Here is a 12,254-nt window from a genome sequence, read left to right as displayed (position 1 = left end):
ATATATATATATATATATATATATATATATATATATATATATATATATATATATATAATTCAAATTATTAAAATCTGCCGAATAGTACAGAGGTTATTCTTCAATAATGCTCTTTAAATATATACTTTAAAGATGTATGTCACCTGATCTAGTCAAGTCTGAAAGATTATTCACATTTATATATCAGGATATTATTTAACATATATATACATATAGATACATAAATACATGTGTATTAACATTTTCATAAACATTTTTAATATATTCTTTTCTGACTATTGCGTCATAAATTTGTTGAGATAAAAAAATCAATAAATAAAGAATATAGCTTTATTTGCACATTTTACTGATATCTTAAATCAATCGAGTGTTTGCGATTGGAAGAAAATCACACTTACAATATTTGAATTTGTCTCAAGAATTATATGAAAACGATAGAAGAAACATTTTTTCCCCAACGACATTGCATCTAATTTCTATTTATATAATTTCAGCGTGTTTTGTACAAGAAATGCGATGAAGCCATTATCAACGGCGGATTTCGGAAAAGTCATGAAACAAGTATATCCGCGAGTACGTCCTCGTAGACTGGGTACGCGGGGCAACTCTCGTTACTGTTATTCGGGCATGCGTAAGCGAATTAAATTGGACCCTCCGACACTGCCAAAGATATCTGGCCCTCAAACTGTGAGCAACAACCAAATACAGAGATATTATATAACTTCCACTTAATATCTACCTCATCGTAAAAAGTTCTTTGCTATTTTATTAAGAAAGAGTTCCATTAATCTCAATCTGTTGTATTTAAAAAAAATTATTTTGTTTTTTCGCGTTAACATTACGTGACGATCATCACGTTATCGTTCTCTTGAGAGATATGTATTTATTTTTATTTATTTATTAATTTTTTTTAGGAATATATATGAATTTCTTTTTTCGACTTACCTCAGATAAACACGTTTATAACGTTAATATTATTTAATTTATATAACGTTTATAAAGTTAATATTGTTCAATTTATATAACGTTAATATTGTTCAATTTATATAACGTTTATAACGTTAATATTGTTCAATTCAGGAAGAGCAGTCGGAAGAAAATATAAGTGAAGATATGTTGGGCTCTGCATCTGTTCTGATAAGAGAATGGGCGGAAAAATTGTTGGGCCTGAGATTTTCAAGCTTGAGTGCCTTAGCGCGGTATCTTGTGGATAATCTTTGCGTCGATATTCGATCTTTGGCTGCTGTGTGCATTCTGTCTGTTCCGGCCGACCCTCCTAAACCTTCGCCTAATAAAGGTTAGTATTTTGAGCTTATTGAATCAACTTTGTGAAGCAAGTGACTCGTGTGTTGTCTTGCAATCTCATTAGTTCAGTTCTTCTACCGAGAGAGAAATTGTATTGTACATGTGTGTATATAAAGATTTATTGGATAAATTATTTAGACCCACTTTCTGGTGTACCGCTTACGCATATGAGTGATAAAGCTGCGAAACTCCGGACGGCTCAAATACAGTTGCAACGTAAGCTTCAGCAACGAGAATATATTAGGCATCATAAACATCGTCATCTGGACAATATTGCACAGGTACGTAGTGTGCATTCGTATCTGTTTTACGTGATAAAACATTTGTGTAACTTGATTCAACTCTTGGATTTTACTCTGCCGAACATTTTTTACGCTTTTGAACGTATCAATTACTTTACTCACAATGATAACTAAGAGTTGAAATACAAAACAATGTTAATTCGATAATAATAATTAATCAAGAGCTTAATTTGATATCTATATTAAATATATAATTACTATTCTATAGAATAAAGAAAAGCCAGTCGACAGTAAAGGAAATATCGTTAAAGGATATAAGAAAGTCAAGTCTAACCAGTCACCTCAAGGTACAAACGTATCAGCAACAACAGTGGCCACGGAAAAACCTCTGGCGAAGCTGAACTTATCCAGCATAGTTTACGACCAGGAAAAGAAAGTATCGAAAACTAGTAATCAACACCAACAGCAGCAACAGTCCTGCAATGTCTCCCTGGAGTCTAACTGTGATAATGTAGTGGTACAATCAGGACAGAGTAATAGCGAAGACGGACAGAGTAATAGCAACTCTAGAGTAGTGGCGAACGTGCAGCGTGACGTCAAAGGTAAACATTCTAGAAAACGTGCCAATAATCCAAGCGTAGCACAGCAGGAGCCCAGTCCCGAGAAGCAAACAAAGCTCACAGACGAGAACTTAGAGCATTCCACTCTTTTACTACCCACGTTAGCGTCTATCCAACACGCCGGCAAGATATCAGTGATACTAGCCGGCAATACGAAATTGATCAAGTGCAAAACGGTAAGTGAAGCTGCGGATAATAGCCAGCCCACGAAAAACTGTGATATCGACTCGTTGAGGAGCTGTTCCGCTGTGGGCACGGTGGATACATCCTCAGAACTCCTCACGGGGGACCAGATCCGCCTTTTACAGGATACGCCAGTCTTGAAAAATGAGAAGCTCCAAGGCATCGACACGGATGCCTTGGACGATTATCTGAACGGCGGGAACAATTCACAGGAGCAGGAGGAAGAGCTGCTGCAGTACTTTCAACAGAGCAGTTCGTCCAGCTCCGACGTGGAGACCGGCGTCGTTGGCTCAGACGCCGAGCAGGTCTCCCGTTCGGACAAAGTGTCGCAGCTACGGCTAATGTTGCAACAGAATCTGAAGGCACCGATCGTCGCCGCCGAACTGCTGCCCGCGACCGTCGTTCGACAGAATGTCGTCGTCGAGAAGCGAGACCCTTCGCAAAAATACAATATCATATTGCCGACGCTTGTTAATCATCCAAATCCGGGTAACAACACGCGCCGTCGTGTCAGCTTCGAGACGAACGTTGTCGAGCATGTCCAAGAAGCGACCGCACCGGTCGCGAACACCGTGCCGCAAAGCCCGAACACGCGACGCAGGATATTCAACTTTACGCCGATTTCACCGGGACCGCAATCTCCGATTAACGGCCGTGCGTCCAAGTCGAGTTCAGCAAACGCGAGTCCGTTTGTGTCACCACGCAACACTCCGGTACCAAGATCGCGTAGCAATCTGCAAGCCGGCAACTCGAAGTCACGCGGTCAGAAGATGCTCGCTCGCTCCATCTCATGCGGCGTGCCGTATACCAGCAAGAACACTGATACCTTTATCGTGCCAACTTCTAGTGGGGCGGAATTCGCTCTTTCGCGACATGTACCAGTGACAACGATCAAGTCGACTGAGGTGAGAGCAAAACTAATTACATAAAATTATATAAGAAAGATTAAGAATTCGAATGTATTTGATAAATTATAAAAGAATACGTATAGTTACAGAATAGTTTTTTGTGCGCGCGATTTTTTCATAGACTTTGATATGATTTTGATCGACTTAAATATGTTGTGTAGCAGCTCACTAAAAAGAGAAAGAAATATTTATATTTTTCTACATATGTTTTTTCCACGATATATATAAAACTTTTGAAAATCAGCGAAGAACATTTGCGAATCTTCCTTTGCAAGCCTTTGCAACTCTTGTATCTGTTGCTATAGGTTATTCCGAAGATAACTCCATGCGCATTTCTGGATCTGGTGCCTCAGAAACAACTGCTGATCAATTACCCGAGCCAGGAGAATCTACAGGAGATCAAGAATGTGTACCAGAAGGATCAACCGCCTCCGCCTGACCAGGAGATCACGGAACTCCTTCATTCTGGCAGAAATTTAAGCAACGAACAATTGTTCTTGAACAGGTCGCAGTCGGTGCCGTTACACAGGATGGTCAATCCCGCGTCCCTGATGTCTCCGATCTCCGCGCAGTATTGCTTATCGACAGTGCAGAGTCAGAGTTTCAATCCGTCAACCAGTAGTTCCGTCGCACCTACGCCAGTGCCGAGTGAATACAACGACTTTGGTTCCTCCATCGGGCAGGAAAGCGCGTACTTGTTGGACGACAACTTTATATCGGAGCAGCAGTTCCTGATGACGGACAAGGAGATCACTTCGGAGAACATCACTAACATTCTGACGATTTTGGACGAAGAGGACCAGCGGGATCTGCAAATGCTACCCGTGCAGACAACGGAGGAGACGCTGAACAGCACGATCGTCCTGGACGTTTTGCCGAACGCGAATCTAAACATGTCGGAGGAGGACATACTGAATGCGTCGAGCATCCTCACCGACGCTAGCGGTACGCTGCAAAAGATTATTCAGTCGCGATCCTATCCGAACACACCACTGCCGGCACAAGTCTCGGTATTCACACCATCGTATACCGAGGACAGCAACGGCTCCAGATCGTACCCGTCGACGCCACTTCATACGGTGCAATCTCAGGAAGTGTATCAAGATCCTGGCGAGTCGATACTCTCCAGTCCCACTCTGAATTCGCTCAACTTACAGGGCGACGTTGTTGTTAACACCACTGCTAACAACAGCAGCACCGCCGCCGCCGCCACCTCTACTATCAGCACTACCACAACCACAACCGCGACCAACGCTACTATCATCATCACCGACACCAATAGCACCACCATCGCCACCACCGCCATCACCGCCACCACCGCAACCGCCGCCACTGTTGTCGATGCTGACGACGTTGACGCCGTCGTCGCTGTTGTCTCCTCTTCCAGCAATCTCTGCAAAAACGTCGCAGACCTGCTGGACGCGAGCTTCCTCGAAGAAGCCGACACGGAAGCTGACGATCTAGATCCTCTCGGTAATTTCGACGGCCTGCAAGATGTCGACTCGTTGACACCGCTGTTCAACGACGTCACCGAGCCTAATCACTGAGAGAGCGTTCTTTACACTCGCACGACGAAGAGTGTGGCGAAAGTGTAGACTGTTTTCGGTCGAGTGGTTTTCACACGCATACATACACACTACACACGCACGCACACACACACACACACACACACATATAATTGTATTATCTGATAGAACGTTTTTAGAATAGAAAAATAGCAACAGGATGTATAAGTGAATTTTAATAAGTACTGAAAAATTATCCGATTTTAAGATATAGGATACCTCGAATAGATTTATCGATGAGTCTATTACAATGTTATTTAATCGTACGACAGTTTCAAGTATTTTAGTTATTATTTTTTACTACTGATTGTGTATAGATTCTTTGTAAAGGAAATGATTTCAGCTTATAGTAAATTTATATTTTAAAATATGCAATTTACTATTCAAGCTGTATCAATGACTGTTTCATCGCAATAAAGGGTAGTATTGAAATGTACGAAATTTGGAAATTGCAAGATTTTTACGGAATTGCATATGTTCTTAAATTATTAAAGATTATATAAGTATATATGTGATACATACCTGTGTGAGAGCGAATGTTTGTATATGTATCTTTATTACATTGTATCACTCTTTTTATGAAACATCAAATGCATATTTCTTTTCATAAGTGCGGATAGTGCAATTCAGTGCACTTATAAAGAATATCCCTTATATCAGATCCGTCTAACTTTTATTAGTTCCAAAAATCCCCGCTACGAGCCAACACCACCTTTTCAACGGAGGCTAAGTTTGTTTTGCATCCTTTTGTGTTGAAAATTTTACGCTATCTTTATCTCATTACATTACCGAAGAAGGTAAAATGATGATTTCGGCATGAAAGCATGCAAGACGAACTTAGCCGAAGATTCAAGGCCGTAGTACGATTCAATGGCAAGTCAGACGGATCTTCATTTCGAAGTATAACAACTCGACGTAAGGTGCGCCATCCCTCTCCTGTACTATTATATACTGAGGTAAATTCAAAGTTCTGTCATAAAATTTACACAGGTGTATCTTACTCCTAAAAAATAATAAAAAAACTTCTACTAAAGTTATATTCCAAATCTATTATTAAAATATAGTATGATTTAGATTTTTTATTTTTTTTAAACTCATCATAACTTATCTTACAGTGAACAAGAAAGATACACATATATATATTATTTTGTTTATAATCATTTATTTGGTTGACCAATTTAATACTCTAACCTTTTAAGATTACATCAATATTTGTATCTACAATCAGCCAAATATATGTATGTATATATATGTGTGTGTGTGTGTGTGTGTGTATATGTATGTATGTATGTATGTATGTATGTATGTATGTATGTTTGTATGTATGTATATTAAAATGTAACTATGACAAAATAGATTAACGTTTGTGTAGAATAGTAATTCTCTAATCGTGAAGTTAAATATATAATCAATACACATCTCAAAAACTACCTGATGTTCCTTGAGAACACATTGTTTTTAATTTGGGCACAAATTTTTTTCAGCACTTTTTTTAATATATGTATTATCTTTATCATTTTTTACAGTTCAAATGATAATTTATTTAACACTTATTTTTTAGATTATGAGACACTGACTGAAGAATATAATCTTGTTAACTACTTTTGCAAAAGTTTTAATTTGCTTATTTTTGCTTATCAATTGCCCAACAATTATAAGTGCCTCCACAAATTGTTTCATAGAACAAATTCAATCTTAAATCGATGAAACTCGTGATAAAAGGATATCCAGTAGTTTTGAGACATTAGTAACTATAGATTATACATGATCATACAGACTACATATAAAATCAAACTCACATTTTATATGAAAACAAAACTGTATTTGTGGGAAATCTGAAAAATGTATATATTAAGAAAAATGTCGATTATGCATATATTGGTTAAATTTAATAGAAATATATGTACGCATGTGTTTTAAACGCAATTGCAATATTATGACAATTTCCCATTTCCATATTTAGAAACATTACCATATTCATATATACATAAGAACAGGATAATATCTGTGAATATGGAAGAAGAATAAATTACTGTTAGGTTTATTGTTCAGCTTTTTTCCTTATCTTTCGATTGTTTTATTTTTCGGCCTAAAATATCATATTTACTAGGGCATGGTTCTGTTTCCTGATCTGTGTCGGAACTGCAATCACTATCACTAGAATCTTCATATGTACCAAGACCAGGTAATATACCAATGCATTTGAGTCCACATTTTCTAGTTACCGGTCTTGATGTATTATTTTCTGGTTCACAAGATGAATGTAGTTCTTCCTTCTTTGCAGTGTCTGTGTCACTATCAGATGTACTAAATTTTCTTTTAATTCCCTTAGGTGTTTCTTCTACCAAAATATAATGCATTAATGTAAAATACAATGTATAAAATATTTCTATTTTACTATTTATTTTTATCTTACCTTGTTTTTGTTTGTCAGACCGTTTTACCACAACGCCTGCCAATAGCTTTAACTGTGAAGGACGGCTACTAAAAGATAACTTAAGTTTACTATCTGCTTGCCAGAAAGAGAGAATTAACTATTACATAAACAATTGTTATCATATAGATCTTGTATTACCTTCCACAGAAAGCATTTTTATTGCTGGCAACTGGATTCTTCAACTCTTGCTTCAATTTTTCATTTAATTTCTTTTCTTGAAGCGAAGCAACTGCAGCTTTAAAATCACGCATTTCTTTCTCCTCCTCTAAATTCTTTTTACGTTCTTCTTCTAATTTAGTTCTATCAACCAGGTCCAAAAATTCCACTTCATCGTCATCTAAGCCTTTAATCATATTTTCTGAAAAGCAACACTTATTCTTTGAGTAAGTGGCTAGCAATCATATTTACTAATTTTAATAAACCAGATGTCCTATACATCTTATAAATCTCAAAATTATAAGACAAATTTAATTGTTTATGCATTTTTCAACTTACTTAATTTATGAGCTTCTTCATATTCCATATCTCTTTTATTCTTCTGCTCTTGTAACCTTTCATACAATGATCTGGGATCATAAGATTCCTCAGGAGCTTCTATAAACCAATACACATAAATATAAGATACGTTTCAAACATTCAACTCACACAAATATTTGGAGTACATTCAACTTACAAATTAAGAAATAATTTTAAACTTATGTATGCTGTTAAATATGTGACATGTACAAATGTTGTATATGTTAACAATTCATAGAATTTCCATATAAACACAAAACTATAATTATACTTTAGATTTCCATTCAAATGTTTGGGAAACTCTATGTACATTAGTTGTAATAAGACTGATATAACGTTAAATGTAAATGCCTCGCACACAGAAGAATAAAAAATAAAGAAACACTAACCTAAAGGCTGATCTGGTGTTCGTACGCGCTCCCATTCTTCTTGCCGCATTCGCCGTTGTTCGGCAATTTCAGCCTCCGATATGAAGCCCGAGCTCATGTTCGTTTCTTTTCGTTAAAAATACACTTTCTACCTTCTCCGTTGAAAGATATTTTTCTCAAACACTTCGACAAGAAGGAAGCCAAGATATGTGCACTGATACCTCACTGGAAGATTTTAAAGCGCATACATTTCATGACACACGTATTGTCGACGGGGATGATATTAAACGCTATTTCACGTCAATAACGATTACTCATATAATATTTTTGCGACGGAGAAATGCACTTATTGGCTAATTATATTGGCTGGTTTGTTTTCAGAAACACAAAATAGTAAATACTCAAGATCTTTCACAGGCATGTTTGAATGGTGTCAATCGTGAATTTTGTCAAGTTGGCAGTACCGACATCTGAGTATCGAGCAAGATATTTCTCCGGTACAGCAGTTATCCTTACTGCGGTCACTTAACCGCGATCACCTTGGTGGTTGATTAGAAATTTTGTCCATTGTTGTAAACTCATGAAAAGGAAAAATTTCCTTATGCCTTCAGGAAATTTTCATTTTTCTCATAAGTGTATATTGGAGTAAAAGATTTACGATCGATCGTGTGTTTTCTTCAGAAATAATATGTCAATCATTGATATAAGAACGGCACGTAGATCGGATACTAAATCGCGCATGATTTCTACCATAAACAAAGGAATTATGTAGACTGTCTGTCTGTCTCTTATTATTTTACTTGGACTCAGACTTATCTCTATTGTACTTTCATTCAAGGTACCGAGGTACGAATTCCAAAAAAATCAGGTCCAACGTATTCGAACACATCTCAACATAACGACGGTTAGGCCGGAACTAATCATGGGTCTGTTTTCTATTGTTGAAATTTTTCCTTTTCATGAGTTTACAACAATGCACTAGTTCTCTTTCATCTTTCTTCCACTAAATTTTATCAATATATCTGTCTCTTTTTAAGTACCAAAAGTGTATACTAATCAATAGAAAACAGACCCAATAGGTGTAGTAAATCTTATAGGCTAATCTTATCGTCATCTTGCACGTTTTCGTGCTCAAACATTCTATCTTTCTTCGAAATGTGATGAGCAATAAAGATAAAATGACGCTTTCAACACGAAAGTATGCAAGACGAACTTAGCCTTATACTCTAACCCCAAAACTATGACATAATTTTCGACTACAAACGTTTTCTACCTGAAGTCACAATCTCCAAGCTTTAAGCGAGTCGGCTAAATTCCAGTGATTAAAGCAGCACTCTTCTTGTCAGAAATTGTAGACCTTAGAGCATAAAGCTAAAGGCTACACCTATTGTAGACCCTGATTTAGGGTTGATTGTTCGAATTTCTTGGTAAGCTAACAATTAACTCGTATGTTCATTTTAGTTTCTCCCTCAAATTAGACAAAGATAGGGCCGGTTGTTCCAACTTCTTGGTAAGTTAACTGATAGTTAAATCATGTCTTTTTTTTTTCCTTCAATTTAGAGAAAGATAGACATATGATTTAACCATCAGTTGACTTATTAAGAAGTTGGAACAACCGACATATAGACATACGATTTAACTGTTACCAAGTTTACCAAGAGGTTGGAACAATCGGTCTTTATTCGAGTTAACCCGTTACTTTTATCAGCTCCGAGATTACAGAGCTCTTATCGACAAGTCGAAATCGTGATACAACTCAACGACAAGTCAGACGACTTTTTCTCTTTGTTGTCAAATAATACGACTCGACGATGGAACGGACCTTTATTCTTCAACGAGACGACCAAGCAGCGGATCGAATGGAGATAAAGCTCATTCTCTCCAGCGAAAGAAAGCTCATTGATGAATCAACTGAGAGAAATTCGAGAGGAGCTTTCACAACGAATCCCGATGCCCTAACGCTTATTACAGATTTAGGAATTAGACATGTTCGATAGAACGCATCCGAATGGCCTCGGTGAGCTCGAGATCCTAGGTGCGATCTGGCTGGATATCGTTCTACGACAGACCGTAGTCAGGGGATCCGAGCTGAAATCCGTGCGCGCACGTCGCCTCGAATAATGTCGAGCGGACCGAGTGCGAACTGATTGAAACATCTGCGAATACGCTCCAACACGCCGGATAACGGCTGCAGGGACGCAAGGGGGGCGAACGGTTGGATAGCAAGGATGGCGAGAGGAAGAAATGGAAGGGCTATTCGGCTAGGTTCGACAGTTTCCGGTCGGCCACGAGCGTCGCTAGTGGCGCTTCGGCGTGACGGCGTGGGGGTTAGGGACGATGCATGGGCTGCTACTAGGAGGCACTCGGGAGGCAGGGAGGGCATGCGAACGACGGTGGAGCGTACAGTTCGGCAGTCGCCATTGCGAGTCCCTCGTGCCTCTCGCGCATTCGCGACACTCCGTGTACGCGTGGAGCCTGGACTCTCTTTTCGTTTAATCTAATACAATATATCGCGCTCGCGCGCGACCCACCGATGCAGAAATATTGCTCCGAGCTCACCGAAAGATTGTTGAAATCCCTTGACAAGGAATACAATGTAAGTAAGGCGGAGTATGGTGCGTCGCGCGGCGAGATGCACCGCGCCGTCTCCGTGTCCGTACGCGCAAACGGCTATCGGGCCACTCTCGATCCCCCGTACGCCGTATTGCTGCCTATGTGCCAGTAGCGTGCGCGAGAGTGCCTCGCTGTGCGGCGTGCGTGTGTGTGTGTATGCTGCCTTCGCGGGGCGCGTGTACGTATATATGTGTGTAGCAGCGCGGGCCAAGCGCGGCGGCCGCGGCCGCGACGACCGCGCGTGTATGAGTATCGCCGCTGCCGCCACCGCGGCTGCGACCACCGTCATCGTCGTCGTCGTCGTCGTCGCTGCCGCCGCCGCCGCCGCCGTTGTCGCCGTTGCACCGTACAGTCCCGTGCCGTGCTGTGGCATGTGCGTGGTGCCGCTCTAGTCTCGTTTAATGTGCACGTGCGAAGAGACGCAGTGTCAGCCCGTGTGCTATGTACTGCTCTTCCTGGTCTCGCTCTCTCGCTCCTTCGCACACGTCGCCGAATGTGCCCTTGTGTGCGTTTCGCGTGTACCTGTTCATGAGTGTGTGAGTGTGTATGTATGTGTGCGCGCATGCATACGTGTGTATGTGTATGCGTGCGTGTGTGTATTACGGAGAGTGAGAGAGGGCGGGGAGGGGGAAAGGAGTGAAGTTGGAAGAGAGTCGTATGTGAGAGCGCGTTTTCGACTACCTGGCTACATAACCTCAACCATATTCTATCGCGGTGCTCCCGAGGATGGGTGTGGGAGCCGATGCGACCGACCCTGCCCTGTGTAACCCGTGACCTTTGACCCGTGAAACCTTTTCCGTATGTGTTTCCCGTACCTCGCCCGATTCATCCTTTTTCCTTCGTAGTCATCGTTCGTTCTTGCATTCGCGTATATCGTTACTGCTATGACGTGCTGCTGAGGGACCCGTCCTGATCGCGTAATTCGTTGGTTATCTTTCCTGTCGATCGACTCCTCTCTCTCGCCTCTCCTTCGAGGATCGCCCAAAGTTATCTGCGATATCTCTTTCGGCCGAATTTCCCCGCCAGACCTGTAATCCATACCGTGCCGTTGGAACTTCCGTTGGAATTGGAGAGGCATAGCCGCACTCGATAACGGCGGTTCCGACGGATTTTCAGCAGTTCCACGGGGCGTATACGTGGTTTGATGTTTTCGTGGCGTTTCGATCATCCATTGTATCGACGAGCTCGTTTGCGTAGACATCGTCCCGCGGACCTGATATCGTTTGCGTGTGTGATGCAACTCCCGCAGTTGCAGCTTTTAATCGTTTCTTAATTAGCATCTGAGGTGCCTATAATTATGCATCATAAGTCTATATACATTGTTTCGGGGTTATACAGGTAATATGGGTTACGAACGCGTTGATTAATATTTTTTTTATTGTTAATGGGTCTCTCCCTCCCTTTCTCTAACTATCTATCTCTCCCTCCCTCTCTCCGTCCCTCCCTCCCTCTCCCTCTCTCTCTCTCTCTCTCTCTCTCTCTCTCTCTCTCTCTCTC

The 12,254-nt window shown here is 40.4% G+C and overlaps 3 protein-coding genes across 11 annotated transcripts in view; 2 read left to right on the top strand and 1 right to left on the bottom strand.

The window, feature by feature from the left end:
* LOC116849856 overlaps nucleotides 1-5,484 on the top strand; it is a 7,303-nt gene extending 1,819 nt beyond the window's left edge. The window contains exons 3-7 of the mRNA XM_032827447.1: nucleotides 495-687; nucleotides 1,081-1,297; nucleotides 1,444-1,586; nucleotides 1,816-3,255; nucleotides 3,564-5,484. Of these exons, the coding sequence (XP_032683338.1) occupies nucleotides 495-687; nucleotides 1,081-1,297; nucleotides 1,444-1,586; nucleotides 1,816-3,255; nucleotides 3,564-4,805 (3,235 nt within the window). The 3' untranslated portion in view covers nucleotides 4,806-5,484. The remainder of the gene's footprint in view (nucleotides 1-494; nucleotides 688-1,080; nucleotides 1,298-1,443; nucleotides 1,587-1,815; nucleotides 3,256-3,563) is intronic.
* A 481-nt stretch (nucleotides 5,485-5,965) lies between these two features.
* On the bottom strand, nucleotides 5,966-8,599 carry LOC116849863 (PSME3-interacting protein). Of its 2 annotated transcripts, none has more exons than XM_032827473.1 (5): nucleotides 8,166-8,599; nucleotides 7,756-7,854; nucleotides 7,399-7,618; nucleotides 7,240-7,304; nucleotides 5,966-7,164 (listed from the first exon to the last, which is right to left on the bottom strand). In XM_032827473.1, the coding sequence occupies exons 1-5, from the start codon at nucleotides 8,260-8,262 to the stop codon at nucleotides 6,872-6,874; spliced, it is 774 nt and encodes a 257-aa protein (XP_032683364.1). In that variant the 5' UTR covers nucleotides 8,263-8,599; the 3' UTR covers nucleotides 5,966-6,871. The 2 variants fall into 2 exon arrangements, with proteins under 2 accessions (XP_032683364.1, XP_032683363.1); XM_032827472.1 differs by having other exon boundaries at nucleotides 7,240-7,307; nucleotides 8,166-8,597.
* Nucleotides 8,600-10,504: 1,905 nt separating this feature from the next.
* Nucleotides 10,505-12,254, top strand: part of LOC116849859 (mediator of RNA polymerase II transcription subunit 26) — an 8,458-nt gene continuing 6,708 nt past the window's right edge. Inside the window, exon 1 of one of the 8 annotated variants that reach the window (XM_032827457.1) lies at nucleotides 10,505-10,740. In XM_032827457.1, coding sequence (XP_032683348.1) covers nucleotides 10,678-10,740 — 63 coding nt within the window. In that variant the 5' untranslated portion in view covers nucleotides 10,505-10,677. The other 7 variants (XM_032827461.1, XM_032827458.1, XM_032827463.1 and 4 more) reach the window with 7 other exon arrangements.

Source organism: Odontomachus brunneus, unplaced genomic scaffold (assembly GCF_010583005.1).
Source record: "Odontomachus brunneus isolate Ranch 3 - 2012 unplaced genomic scaffold, Obru_v1 Obru_scaffold_126, whole genome shotgun sequence".
Taxonomy (NCBI): domain Eukaryota; kingdom Metazoa; phylum Arthropoda; class Insecta; order Hymenoptera; family Formicidae; genus Odontomachus; species Odontomachus brunneus.
This window is presented reverse-complemented; position numbering and strand designations above follow the sequence as displayed.